The following is a 15,494-nucleotide window of genomic DNA, read 5'->3' on the forward strand; positions in this document are numbered from 1 at the left end:
TTTTGTGTCTCTCTATGTAGGACATTTTCAACTGACTCAAAATGGCCAATATATAATCAGGATCATTATCAGATCATTATAAGACATTATGTTCTGGGTGGTTCGAGCCCTGAATGCTGATTGGCTGAGAGCCGTAGTATATCAGCCTATATACCATGGGTATGACAAAACATTTATTTTCACTGCTAATTACATTGATAACCAGTTTATAATAGCAAAAAGGCACCTCAGGGGTTTGTGGTATATGGCCAACATACCACGACTAAGGGCTGTATCCAGGCACACAGCGTTGCTTCGTGCCTAAGAACAGCCGTGGTATATTGGCCATATACCACACCCTCTCGTGACTTATTGCTTAATTAGAAAAGTGTCATTCATGTAAATGACAAGTCTGAAATACATTATACCGGTTGGCTTTCAGTAAAGTGTTGCTACACTACAAACCTCATCCACAGGCTATTGGACCAAGCTTTGAGGGGAAGTGTCTGGGAACTAGATTACCACACTACAAACCTCATCCACAGGCTATTGGACAAAGCTTTGAGTGGAAGTGTCTGGGAACTAGATTACCACACTACCACTTGTAACATAATGCATCTCCCTTGCAGTGGTGTAAAGTTCTTAATAAAACACTTTAAAGTACTACCTAAGTAGTTTTGGGGGGTATGTGTTCTTTACTTTTTACTACATAAATGTTCCCTGACACCCAAAAGTACTTGTTACATTTTGAATGCTTAGCAGTACAGGAAAATGGTCGAATTCACACGCTTATCAAGAGAACATTCTTGGTCATCCCTACTGCCTCTGATCTGGTGGACTCACTAAGCACACATGCTTTGTTTGTAAATGATGTCCGAGTGTGGGGTGTGCCACTGGCTATCCACCAATACATAAAAACTAGAAAATTGTGCCGTCTGGTTTGCTTAATATAAGGAATTTGAAATGATTTATACTTTTAATTTTGATACTTAAGTATATTTTTGCTATTATATTTAATTTTGATACTTAAGTATATTTTTGCTATTATATTTACTTTTGATACTTAAGTATATTTTTGCTATTATATTTACTTTTGATACTTAAGTATATTTTTGCTATTATATTTACTTTTGATACTTAAGTATATGTCAAATCAAATACTTTTAGACTTTTACTAGTATTTACTGGGTGACTTTCACTTTTACTTCAGTCACTTTCTATATATATATATATTTTTTCACTTTTATTTAACCAGGTAGGCCAGTTGAATACAAGTTCTCATTTACAACTGCAACCTGGCCAAGATAAAGCAAAGCAGTGCGACACAAACAACAACACAGAGTTGCACATGGAATAAACAAATGTACAGTCAATAACACAATAGAAAGGTCTATATACAGTGTGTGCAAATGAAGTAAGATTAGTGAGGTAAGGCAATAAATAGGCCATAGTTGCGAAATAATTACAATTTAGCAATTAAACACTGGAGTGATAGATGTGCAGAATATGAATGTGCAAGTAGAGATACTGGGGTGTAAAGGAGCAACAAACAAAAAAATAACAATATGGTGACGAGGTAGTTGGGAGGGCTATTTACAGATGGGCTATGATCTGTAAGCTGCTCTGACAGCTGATGCTTAAAGTTAGTGAGGGAGATATGAGACTACAGCTTCAGTGATGTTTGCAGTTCGTTCCAGTCATTGGCAGCAGAGAACTGGAAGGAAAGGCGGCCAAAGGAGGAATTGGCTTTGGAGTGACCAGTGAAATATACCTGCTGGAGCGCGTGCTACGGGTGGGTGCTGCTATGGTGACCAGTGAGCTGAGATAAGGTGGGGCTTTACCTAGCAGAGACTTATAGATGACCTGGAGCCAGTGGGTTTGGCGACGAATAAGAAGCGAGGGCCAGCCAACGAGAGCATACAGGTTGCAGTGGTGGGTAGTATATGGGGCTTTGGAGACAAAAAGGATGGCACTGTGATAGACTGCATCCAATTTGCTGAGTGTTGGAGGCTATTTTGTAAATGACATCGTCGAAGTCAAGGATCGGTAGGATAGTCAGTTTTACGAGGGTGTGTTTGGCAGCATGAGTGAATGATGCTTTGTTGTGAAATAGGAAGCTGATTCTAGATTGAATTATGGATTGGAGATGCTTAATGTGAGTCTGGAAGGAGAGTTTACAGTCTAACCAGACACCTAGGTATTTGTAGTTGTCCACATATTCTAAGTCAGAACCGTCCAGAGTAGTGATGCTAGACGGGCGGGCAGGTGCGGACAGCGATCGGTTGAAGAGCATGCATTTAGTTTTACTTGCATTTAAGAGCAGTTGGAGGCCACGGAAGGAGTGTTGTATGGCATTGAAGCTCGTCTGGAGGTTAGTTAACACAGTGTCCAAAGAAGGGCCAGAAGTATACAAAATGGTGTCGTCTGGGTAGAGGTGGATCAGAGAATCATCAGCAGCAAGAGCAACATCATTGATGTACACAGAAAAAAAGAGTCAGCCCAAGAATTGAACCCTGTGGCACCCCCATAGAGACTGCCAGAGGTCCGGACAACAGGCCCTCTGATTTGACATACTGAACTCTGTCTGAGAAGTAGTTGGTGAACCAGGCAAGGCAGTCATTTGAGAAACCAAGGCTGTTGAGTCTGCCGATAAGAATGCGGTGATTGACAGAGTCGAAAGCCTTGGCCAGGTCGATGAATACAGCTGCACAGTATTGTCTTTTATCAATGGCGGTTATGATATCGTTTAGGACCTTGAGTGTGGCTAAGGTGCGCCCATGACCAGCTCGGAAACCAGATTGCATAGCAGAGAAGGTACGGTGGGATTCAAAATCGTCGGTTATCTGTTTGTTAACTTGGCTTTCGAAGACCTTGGAAAGGCAGGGTAGGATAGAAATAGGTATGTAACAGTTTGGGTCTAGGGTGTCTCCCCCTTTGAAGAGGGGGATGACTGAAGCAGCTTTCCAATCTTTGGGGATCTCAGATGATACGAAAGAGAGGCTGAACAGGCTAGTAATAGGGGTTGCAACAATTGCGGCGGATAATTTTAGAAAGAGAGTGTCCAGATTGTCTGTCTAGCCCGGCTGATTTGTAGGGGTCCAGATTATCTAGCCCAGCTGATTTGTAGGGGTCCAGATTTTGCAGCTTTTTCAGAACATCAGCTATCTGGATTTAGGTGAAGGAGAAATGGGGGAGGCTTGGGCAAGTTGCTGTGGGGGGTGCAGGGCAGTTGACCGGGGTAGGGGTAGCCAGGTGGAAAGCATGGCCAGCTGTAGAAAAATGCTTATTGAAATTCTCAATTATCGTGGATTTATCGGTGGTAACAGTGTTTCCTAGCCTCGGTGCAGCAGGCAGCTGGGAGGAGGTGCTCTTATTCTCCATGGACTTTACAGTGTCCCAGAACTTTTTGGAGTTTGTGCTACAGGATGGAAATTTCTGTTTGAAAAAGCTAGCCTTAGCTTTCCTAACTGCCTGTGTATATTGGTTCCTAACTTCCCTGAAAAGTTGCATATCGCAGGGGCTATTCGATGCTAATGCAGAACGCCACAGGATGTTTTTGTGCTGGTCAAGGGCAGTCAGGTCTGGAGTGAACCAAGGGCTATATCTGTTCCTGGTTCTAAATTAAGGTATCTTTACTTTTACTCAAGTATGACAATTGAGTACTTTTTTCACCACTGTTCCCTTGTTAGCAGTGAGAGTTCCTGGAGGCTGCGCTCATCAGACACTCCGGTCCAGGTGGTTGACTGGTTCTGATAGTACCTTAACCAATGGGAGTCACTTGGCACCAATGGGAGTTTTTCAGCCTCATTAGGCAGACACTTGGCCCACAGCCTTTTGCCAGACGGATGATGTTGACATCCTGTCTACACACTGCTAAAGCTGCGATTAGGCCTTCTCAACGTTACCTTCAGATTCCAAAGAATATATTTTATTTTTTAACATTTTGGTAATTTTAGCAGATGCTCCTATCCAGAGCGGCTTACAGTCAGTGAGGGAAAGGGAGGTAAATGATCTGAAATGAATCAGACTTTCATTACATTATAATAAGTCTTCCCAGTGACACTAAATCAGCCCTGGTCTCAGCCATGGAAACACAAAAAGCAGGCTCTTTAGGCCAAGCACCGGTGTAAAGATTGCATTGTTGGGTTGATTGAGTCTCCATTAAAGATTTTAGATTTTCCTTATCGCTTTTGGGTGTTTTAAAAATAACAATACAAAAACATCTCATGTATGAGTGCATGGGCACAGACCTTTATATCACTCAAGGCGTTTATTGTGGATACCATTCTCTCTCTCAATACAATCTGGTGTATGCTTGACACAATAGTCTGGCATACTGAGACTGCAGTGAAACCTCCCATACCCTTGACCATCTTCCATAATGCTGCCAGACAATCCCTTCTCTCTTCCTCCTCTCTCTTTACTGTTCTCATGTTGAAGGAGGAATCCATTTGTCCCGTTGTTATCATCCAGGCGGGTGTTAGTGTCCCAGGCAGTCAGATGTAATAGTCAGCCTGGCAGGCAGTGCCTGGGTCTTATCAGACCTACTCAGGTGAGGTCACCATCTTCCTCCCTAATGACTCAGGTTAATCAGTAGAGTGCGGAGGCACCACTAGCTCACACACAGCCCAGGACAGCCTAGCACAGCCTAGTGCAGCCCAGCATAGCCCAGTCCAGCACAGGACAGCCTAGCACAGCCTAGTGCAGCCCAGCATAGCCCAGTCAAACAAAGCCCAGGACAGCCTAGCACAGCCTAGTGCAGCCCAGCATAGCCCAGTCCAGCACAGCACAGGACAGCCTAGCACAGCCTAGTGCAGCCCAGCATAGCCCAGTCCAACAAAGCCCAGCAAAGCGCAGCACAGCCCAGGACAGCCTAGCACAGTCTAGCACAGCCCAGCATAGCCCAGTCCAGCACAGCCCAGGAAAGCCCAGGACAGCCTAGTACAGTCTAGCACAGCCCAGGAAAGCCTAGCACAGCCTTGGACAGACTTCCAGGCCCCTTGGGACCATAGCAGTTTGCCAGCCAGCACTGTAAACTAAACCACACCTCGACATTGGGTTGGTCACACCCAGTATGCATGCACCCACCCACTCACACACACCCACCCACAACCACACAGTACATAGGTGTTTATTTGGGCAACACAAAGGGGTAGGTCAGGGAAACAGGTGTCCGGTCTGTGTAACACCAGTGCAAGCTGCAACACAAAGTTCAAGGAAACAAAAAAACAGTTACGACTATTGTACATTCACAGTTTTTGTTTTTGGAATAGATAGCAGTTTTATGCGAGATAAAGGCCTGTTGTTTGAAGTGTCTTGTCATGAGCTTGTCTGTTTAATAAAACTTCCATATTGACCATTTCACGCCTAGGCAGGTCAGTCCGGGTTCATAATCTCACCACTGGACAAAAATGCCAATGTATCTGAACCCACTAGCCTGTTTCCCACAGGATGCCTGTTTGCCAACTCTGCCAGTGTGAAAACGCCCATAGCAGTGACAAAACTTTTCATTTGTCTCTAATCAATGTTTTATGCATTCTGTGAATGATTCTGATGTGTTCGAAGTACCGTCCATTCATTTGCTAGGCAAAAGATAGTCATCCATTTGCAGAAAATAATATGTTGATGAGCCTATTACTGTGTTTGTTTATGAGGAGGAGAAAGAGAAACTGTACATTTCTTGATGAAAGTATACTGTCTTCCTCTATGTGAAGAAGAACGAAGAGAGAAACAGCATTATTGGATACAAGTAGGCCTACTTGATAAAAACATACCGTGTTCCTCTATGTGAAGAAGAACGGAGAGAGAAACAGCATTATTGGATACAAGTAGGCCTACTTGATAAAAACATACCGTGTTCGTCTATGTGAAAGAGAGATTGACACTGCCTGTGCATGTGAATCTCATGTTTCTGACAGAGCCCACGACGATATTTATAGAGAAAACAGGACGTACTGTAAGTGATGGGGAGAAGGAGAGACAGAGTGTATAAATTATATATTAGACGAACCAACATGAATACAATCTAGGTTTGCGAGGATCCGCTGCTTTCTCATCCTTTAATGCTCAATGTTCAGAATTCTCCTCTGGTACAAAAAAAGATTCATACTCCATTGAAAAAAAATGAAAACAGCCAGAAATAATTAAAAAAAATAACACCGTGATGCAATCATTTGGTTCGTATGGTACCATAGGTCTAATGTAGGCTAGCTACATTGTATGTTTGCCTCTCAGAACAAATGCGGTAGTTTAGAGATAAATGCAGCAGCTATCGGAGCTGTCCAGCTGCTTTTGGTGCTGAATTGAGAAAAGCCCTGAAAGGATTGCAGCAGTACGCTCAATTAGCTAAGTCAGAATCACATTAAATCGACTGAGAGTAGCCTAATAACTATGGTTAAAAGGGAAATCCTGTCGTGACCGTAAAGCGTTGATAATTCTACATGAGACATATCTGTGTAAATTAAGGAATTCACACCAACACATCATAGGCTTATGTTTTGATGTAAAAATGCACAGTCCACTTTCCTAAAAGCATGATCGCCTAGGTAGCCTATTGATTGTATTTTACATTGATAAAGTAAGCTATGTCAACAACATAAACGAACCTTCACTTGGAAAGAAGCAACTCGTGTTGATGTAATATTCGCTGTCAGACTCCAGGCAGGCAAGATGTTTTAAAATATCTGGAGTTTTGCATAATTTGAATAACATTCGTAAACCACACTATTATTTCGTGTAGGCTAGCCCTAGATTATATGCAATGGCAGATTTCAATATGAAACTTCCGAGGTATTTATTTGACCTGATATGAAGCAGTTCTTTGGAATGATTTAATAAAATATTTTCAATTTATAAAGTCTGCGGTAACTTCTCGATGCCAAGTAGTGGAGAGTAGATTGTTATCGCATAATCTAATGAGAAAATAGCCTATACCACATCCCATATAAAGTATGTGTATGTCGTAGGCTACATCCATGGTAAATTAACAGAAGATGACGATATCAACATGATTTATGTGCGCGCCAAAGCTATATATTAATGCTGACTGATTGCACGCCCCACCACCATACCGCTACACCTCTGAATGAATCAGTCGTCTTGACATGTCTTCCCTGCTTATTTATAAAGAACAAAACAATACACAATGATTCGGGCGCTTTCACGCTTCCCGATACATGAGTGTTGGAGGCTTGCTTTAACCCATTTAAACAAATAGCCTAAAACAAAAACTTACACGTATGCGTGGTAAATAAATGCCCATCCTCTTGGTCTCTCCAAAACATTATAAAGAAAATTCTGCACTCTTCTGTAGAATGCATTTCTCTTTGGAGGCTTCGGTTTGCCAGAGAGACTGGACCTCTGTTTGCTAAGGATGCTGCCTCGCTTTGTTGCCTCGGCGTCGGCACCTGCTATGAGCAGCGCCCCATCTCTGTTTAAATCCGTACTAGCCCCAGCTTCTAGCCCGACAAAGCCGACTTTTAGCTTTTTCTCCACAGCTGGACCAGGGTAAACCCCGCCTGTGCAGGATTTCTTGACCATTCTGGCGAAATACTGTCATGGGGAGCTTGGAGTTTGAGATTTTTTTCGCCCTTTACCAGGTAGCAGCATTGCAGTGCTGGGCGTGTAGGATATGATCCTTAGAGCGCTCGCCCCTGCATGTGCGCGTGGCTGAGGCTACCCTGCTTCTGAGAAGCCAATTGAAATGCAGAGAAGAATCTGCAATGAACACAATTTTCCTACTTTAGCGTTTTCCGTCCACCTGACAACAGAAAAAAGGAAAATGTCCTAAATTCTTATTAGGGCATAAACTAGGGAAAACAACACAATATATAAACAATGTAAACACTGGCACTCCATTGTTTGATTTGCAGTGTGGCCATGGGCTACAAACAAAAAATGAACACTGACTGTGGATAACCTATGCTCATTTGCCACTTGCAGAGATCATTTTGATGGGGTCATTTTGTACATCTTTAGTGGCTTTTCAATGTGCACATATTATTTCCTTATGTTTCCCTCACCATCTAAAAAAAACATAACAGAATGAAACAGCCTATATTCAAGCAATAAGGGCCAGGAGGTGTTGTATACAGTATGGCCAATATACCACGGTTAAGGACTGTTCTTTGCATGACAGGAGGCGGGATACAGCCCTTAGCCATGGTATATTGGCCATATACCACAAACCCCCAAGGTGCCTAATTGCTACCTATTGCTAATTGGTTACCAACGTAATTAGACCAGTAAAACGTATTTTTTTTACATACCCATGTATACTGTCTGATATACCATGTCTTTCAGTCAATCAGCATTCAGAGATCAAACCACCCTGTTTATAATCAAGGATAAAACCTCTCATCACAAGAAAATATTTTGTCTCATTTGCCCGAATCTCCAAACTAATGATATAAGCAAATACAACTTTTATATCATAGTGCTTAAATTACAGTCCTAGCCCCATATTCATAAAGTGTCTCAGAGTAGTGCTGATCTAGGATCAGGTCCCATGTTCATGTAATCTTATTCATCGTGATCGAAAAGGCAAATAATTATCCTGGACCAGCATTCTGGATTGCACCTCCGTGTGTATTTGGAAAGTGAAGCTAAAATGTTAATGTGGCTATATACTCCAGTACTTTGGAATTAAAATCAAATGTTTCATATGAAGTAACAGTTCAGAATGTCACTTGTTTGAGGGTATTTTCACACATATATGTTTTACCGTTTAAGTCAAAAAATGATTGGCTCCCTTGATAAAGATGCGCAAAAAAGACTGTATACAGTTTATATACATAAAGTAAATAACACACTGAGCTATATTGTATGCTCAAAAACATTAGAAAACATTATTTTATACTAATACAATTGCTCAAAGAAAAAGATTTTGTTTAACAAGTAATACTTTTTTTCTATAGAAGATAGGGGTCAAAATTATTGGCACCTCTGTTTTCAATACCTTTCAATACCTCACCTTGCAAGGATAATCGCTCTAAGCCTTTTTCTAAAATGTTTTATGAGGTTGGAGAACACATTGGGAGGGATCTTAGGCCATTCCACCATACAGAATCTTTCCAGATCCTTGATATCCTTGGTCTGTGCTTATAGACTGCACTCTTCAATTGAAACCACATGTTTTCCATGGGGTTCAAGTCCGGAGACGGAGATGACAATTCAAAATGTTGAAAAGTTGAGTAATGGTAGAGTAATGTTGAGTAATGGTAGAGAAATGAGTAATGGTAGAGAAGGGTTGAGTAATGGTAGATAAGTCCAATAAGGGGCAAGTGGAAGAGGAGCTAGAGCTTGACTGAGTACTAAATGGCACCCTATTCCCTAAATAGTGCACTAGAATCAGAGTAACTTTTGACCAGGACCCACAGGGTGCCATTTGGAATGCAAACCCCTGCCTCCTCAGGGGGTTGATTGCTTTGAAATGAAGCACAAGGCACTAGAGATGCTGAGAACCGTGTACCTCTAGGAACAATATTCATCTCCTTCACACACTCACTCCAAATCCGTTGAAGGTGCTGAGTTTGGTTTTCCTCTGGTAAGGCAGCATTTCCATGACAACCAACCCAGCGGAACAATAAGGCCTCTTCCTCTCTGTGCCTCTTGTCCCTGGCGGCCAGAGTGGCGAGGTGAAATGAAGCAGCGGTATCCATCTTATGACAAGAGCGAGACACTTCACCCACACTGTGGTGTCCATCTTGTCAATATAGATTATATAGACTCACTATCTGCTTTCCGCAAATAGCCTTTTTAATACGACTGACAATACCAGCCAGACGTGTAAGTAAATCACACACTGAGCCCAGAAAAAACAAAGAAATAAACAACTGAAGTAGGCCTAGACACACAGCCTGGTGAAAAGAGGTGTCTGCTCGTACAGATGTACAGTAGGATCTTAATTTGATCACTCTGTTGTTGCTGGAGAACTTTCCTGCAATGTAGGAACTTTAAAACTTAAAGGAAAGGAGGATACCTAGTCAGTTGTGCAACTGAATGCATTCAACTGAAATGTGTCTGAATCAGAGAGGTGTTGGGGTGCTGCCTTAATCCACATCCACGTCATCAACGCCCGGGGAACAGTGGGTTAACTGCCTTGCTTAGGGATAGAACAACATATTTTTACCTTGTCAGCTCAGGAATTCAACCCAGAAACCTGGGTTTCGTGGATCCAAACAATTTCTGCAGCTCAAGAGGAATATTGTATTTGACTTCTCTCTGAAACCCAGTTACAGTACTGTAAATGATTTACTGTAGCTGGGTTTCAGATTGTTGAATTAAATAGGGGCGTCCAGACACAGTAACTCTTCATAAAAAACAAGGTTAATACCACTGTTTAGCTTGTATACTCTGGTTTCAGTGGCAGGTCGGCTTTGACTGGTGCCTCTGGCCTTCCTGCCTGACCAGAATCCTTTTGCCAGGACGCCAGTCTGCTCCACGGGATCAAAGCCTCGGTGCACCTGCTCAGAAAGGAGTGAAATAGACAGGCTGTTTACACAGTAAAAAAACAAAGGCATTCTCACACTGGAATGGAATGCATGTGATCTGTGTGTGTCATGTGTCAAGCTATAATACATTCACGAGAAATGGTTGAACATAAACATTCAATGGCTTTGTTTTGAACAGGAGCTGAGTATTAAAGTCTTATGTCCAGCAAAAACAAAGACTCACACTGCAATTTTTAATAGAACATTGTTAGATATTGTAATATTCTAGCAATGGTACAATAATTGTTATAATGAACACAACAGGGAGCATATTATTAAAACATCAGAGTGGATCTTCTTCACAGGGTCTGAGAGATTATTGGGCAGGCATGAAATCCATTGAACTTCTGTTTTTCTAACTGAATTAAACAGAGACGTAAAGGAAAAAAGAGAGTTAGAAGGATACAAGCTCTGCCTTAGTGAACCATACTGGCACAAAAAGAGTAGTAGGCCCCTTTAATGTACAGTGTGCAGGTAATATTGCGGTCGAATGCATTGTGAAACCTGTCATAAACACCTATGTCATTTTATTATCATCTCATTATAATCCCATCAATTAAGAAAGAGCTGCATAACATGTTTTATCATACTAACATTATAATAAGATATTACAAAGGTTAATACTGATTATAACGTGTAATAAGGCCTTATAACCTATGACAGAAATGACATACAGCGCCATCTCCCTCTGTCCTGTTTTAATCAACCCTGAGGTCCCAGGAACCCTAGCATACCTCCACTTGTCGACCGTGCCCAGGAACCCAGGTCCCAGGAACCCTAGCATACCTCCACTTGTCGACCGTGCCCAGGAACCCAGGTCCCAGGAACCCTAGCATACCTCCACTTGTTGACCATGCCCAGGAACCCAGGTCCCAGGAACCCTAGCATACCTCCACTTGTCGACCGTGCCCATGAACCCAGGTCCCAGGAACCCTAGCATACCTCCACTTGTCGACCATGCCCAGGAACCCAGGTCCCAGGAACCCTAGCATACCTCCACTTGTCGACCGTGCCCATGAACCCAGGTCCCAGGAACCCTAGCATACCTCCACTTATCGACCGTGCCCATGAACCCAGGTCCCAGGAACCCTAGCATACCTCCACTTGTCGACCGTGCCCATGAAACTGCAAAGAGGGCCTTTTCTCACCTCTCGCCCCCTTCCTAATGAAAAAATATGCCAAAACACCCCGTAAATCGTTGATATTGAGAAGAAAAGGTGTGATTTGGGGGTAGAGAAGTAGAGCATAAGGGGTTACAGCAGTGCTTCAGAGGGCTAAGATGGTGTGGCATGGAACTGACCCAGGCCTTTGCAGACCTTGCCAAGATGCTTAACCCTCCCCACACCAACACTGCTGCGGTTGCCAGGTATTATGGGGCTGCATCGAGCCACCAAGGCCGACTGGGTCAGGAGGAATGAGGCGTCGTGGAGGGGTGAGTGGGGTGCACATTCAGCAGGAGCATACAGTGGGGGGTAGGAGGGTGGAGGAGGAACGTAAATTACGATAACCTACTCCCCAGGAGACAGACCATATCTTAGCAGTTTGGCCTGCATGTCCCTTTGGCAAGATGGGTGTACAGAGTCAGAAAACTATAATGTCCTCAAAGAGGCAATTCATTAGGCAGCAGTCATAAAACATAGAAATGAAATCACATATTAAAAGACAACAAATAGCAAAGGATATTTACTAGCAAGTAGGCTGGGTAAGTGCAATTTCTAAATAAAAATGTCAAAACGCCTAGTAGATGTTAAATAAACGTTAAATAAATGTTTTAATAAAAATGTTAAAATGCAAGTACTAAAGTGGAATAAGTCCAACATTTGGCGATGGGCTTTAGGTTGTCAGTACCTGCAGCCCGAGGGGAGGGGCTGGAAAGAGTCAAATGAAATGTTGTTGGCCTTCTGGGGCTCTGCCCAGGTGGAGAGAGGACAGCTCTTGCTGTTGCTCCCCCATGTTCCTGACTATCTTGCCCAATCTAAACTCATCAAAAAAATAAACATACCTTTTTCAGGACCCTGTCTTTCAAAGATACAGTGGGCTCCAAAATTACTGGCACCCCTGACTGGCAATGCACAAACAATACTTAAAAAAATATAAACAATATAATTATAGAGATAAACTCAAAATAACATGTGAAAAATACTGTACTTTATTAATGTTTCAATGGAACCCAAAAAAATCATTTATTGATTTAATCATTTATTCCTCCAAATCAAAGTTTCACAATTAATGGCACCCTTAAATATTATTGTAAATAGCATCTACCAACATTAAACCAGGAATTAAATTCCACTTATTTAAGTGTATCTAAGTGTTAAGGAACTATATTGAGCCATTACATCACTTCCTTTTTCACTAGGGTATAAAAATGAGGTAACAGGCATGCTATATCTCTTTGTCATCCAACACCATAAAGAAAATAACTGGCAGTTCAAAAGGGACAGATGGTCGTAGACCTTTATACATCTGGTAATGGTTACAGGAAGATCCACAAACTATTGAATATACCACTGAGCACTGTCAGGGCAAATATAAAAAAATTCAAAAGATATGGAACAGTTGAAAACCTCACGGGTAGAGGACGCAAATGCATTTTGCCCCCCAGGATAGGGAGGAGGATCGTGAGAGAAGCAACAAAATCCACAAGAATCACTGTGAAAGAATTGCAGGCCTTGGTGGCGTCTTGGGGTCACCAGGTTTAAAAAAGCACCATCAGACGCCACCTCCACAACCACAGGCTCTTTGGAAGGGTTGCCAGAAGAAAGCCCTTAATGACCCCAAGACAGACACAAGCGCTTGGAGTTTGCCAAATGTAATTTAAATTATGATTGGAAGAAGGTGCTCTGGTTAGATGAGACCAAAATTGAACGTTTTGGTCAGATACAGCATCGGCATGTTTGACGTTGAAACAGTTAATCGTTGAAACGTTAATTCCAGAGGTCCAGAGGCCCTGGTTAAGATTGATGGCATAATGAATTCCACCAAGTACCAGGCAATTTTGGCTGACAATCTGGTTGCCTCTGCCAGAAGGCTGGGACTTGGCCGTATGTGGACTTTCCAACAAGACAATGACCCTAAACATACCTCAAAATCCACACAGAAATGGTTCTGTGACAACAAAATCAATGTTCTGCCATGGCCATATCAGTCGCCGGACCTCCATCCAATCGAAAACCTGTGGGCTGAGTTGAAGAGGGCAGTTGATAAGCACAAACCCAAGAATGTGAAGGATCTTGAAAGGATCTGCATAGAGGAATGGTCCAAAATCCCTCCAAATGTGTTCCTTAACCTTGTCAAACATTACAGGAAAAGACTGTTATCCTTGCCAGAGGTGGTTGCACTAAGTGCTAAATGAGGAGTGCCAATAATTATGAAACCTTGATTTTGGTGAAATGTATTTTGTATTAAATAATTGTATGATTTTGGTGGGTTTCATTGAAACAATAAAGTACAGTATTTCTCACATGTTGGTATTTTGAGTTTATCTCTATAATTACATTGTTTATATTATTTTAAGTATTGTTTGTGCATTGCCAGTCAGGGGTGCAAGTCATTTTGGAGCCCACTGTAATTGGTAAAAATCCAAATAACCACAGATCTTTATTGTAAAGGTTTTAAACACTGTTCCCCATGCTTGTTCAATGAACCACAAACAATTAATGAACATGCACCTGTGGAACGGTCGTTAAGACACAAACAGCTTACAGACGGTATGCAATTAAGGTCACAGTTATGAAAACTTAGGACACTAAAGAGGCCTTTCTACTGACTAAAAAAACACCGAAAGATGCCCAGGGTCCCTGCTCATCTGCGTGAACGTACCTTAGGCATGCTGCAAGGAGGCATGAGGACTGCAGATGTAGCCAGGGCAATAAACTGGTACATCCGAACATCACACCTGCGGGACAGGTACAGGATGGCAACAACAACTGCCTGAGTTACACCAGGAACGAACAATCCTTCCATCAGTGCTCAGACTGTCTGCAATAGGCTGAGAGAGGCTGGACTGAGGGCTTGTAGGCCTGTTGTAAGGCAGGTCCTCACCAGACATCACCGGCAACAACGTCGCCTATGGGCACAAACCCACCGTCGCTGGACCAGACAGGACTGGCAAAAAGTGCTCTTCACTGACAAGTCACGGTTTTGTCTCACCAGGGGTGATGGTCAGATTCGCGTTTATCGTCGAAGGAATGAGCGTTACACCGAGGCTGGTACTCTGGAGCGGGATCGATTTGGAGGTGGAGGGTCCGTCATGGTCTGGGGCGGTGTGTCACAGCATCATCGGACTGAGCTTGTTGTCATTGCAGGCAATCTCAACACTGTGCGTTACAGGGAAGACATCCTCCTTCCTCATGTGATACCCTTCCTTTAGGCTCATTCTGGCATGACCCTCCAGCATGACAATGCACACCAGCCATACTACTCGTTCTGTGCGTGATTTCCTGCAATACAGGAATGTCAGTGTTCTGCCATGGCCAGCGAAGAGCCCGGATCTCAATCCCATTGAGCACGTCTGGGATCTGCTGGATCGGAGGGTGAGGGCTAGGAACATTCCCCCCAGAAATGTCCAGGGAACTTGCAGGTGCCTTGGTGGAAGAGTGGGGTAACATCTCACAGCAAGAACTGCCAAATCTGGTGCAGTCCATGAGGATGAGATGCACTGCAGTACTTAATGCAGCTGGTGGCCACACCAGATACTGACTGTTACTTTTGATTTTCACCCTCCCTTTGTTCAGGGACACATTATTCTATTTCTGTTAGTCACGTCTGTGGAACTTGTTCAGTTTATGTCTCAGTTGTTGAATCTTATGTTCATACAAATATTTACACGTTAAGTTTGCTGAAAATAAACGCAGTTGACAATGAGAGGACGTTTATTTTTTTGCTGAGTTTATTTTTCTGTGAGACCTTGCCATTCCTAATCCAGCAGTTTCACAAAGGTAGCCTAATAAGACACACACATACACATTTGTACGCATGCCGCACACCTGCACCACACACACCTTCCCCACACACACAGTGACC

The 15,494-nt window shown here is 42.8% G+C and overlaps 1 protein-coding gene across 1 annotated transcript in view; it reads right to left on the reverse strand.

The window, feature by feature from the left end:
• The window catches only part of LOC120064851 (potassium voltage-gated channel subfamily KQT member 2-like), an 86,302-nt gene extending 78,784 nt beyond the window's left edge, over positions 1-7,518 (reverse strand). Inside the window, exon 1 of the mRNA XM_039015444.1 lies at positions 7,214-7,518. Coding sequence (XP_038871372.1) covers positions 7,214-7,518 — 305 coding nt within the window. The remainder of the gene's footprint in view (positions 1-7,213) is intronic.
• Between the last annotated feature and the right edge of the window lie 7,976 nt (positions 7,519-15,494).

The sequence above is a fragment of the Salvelinus namaycush genome, chromosome 20 (assembly GCF_016432855.1).
Source record: "Salvelinus namaycush isolate Seneca chromosome 20, SaNama_1.0, whole genome shotgun sequence".
Taxonomy (NCBI): domain Eukaryota; kingdom Metazoa; phylum Chordata; class Actinopteri; order Salmoniformes; family Salmonidae; genus Salvelinus; species Salvelinus namaycush.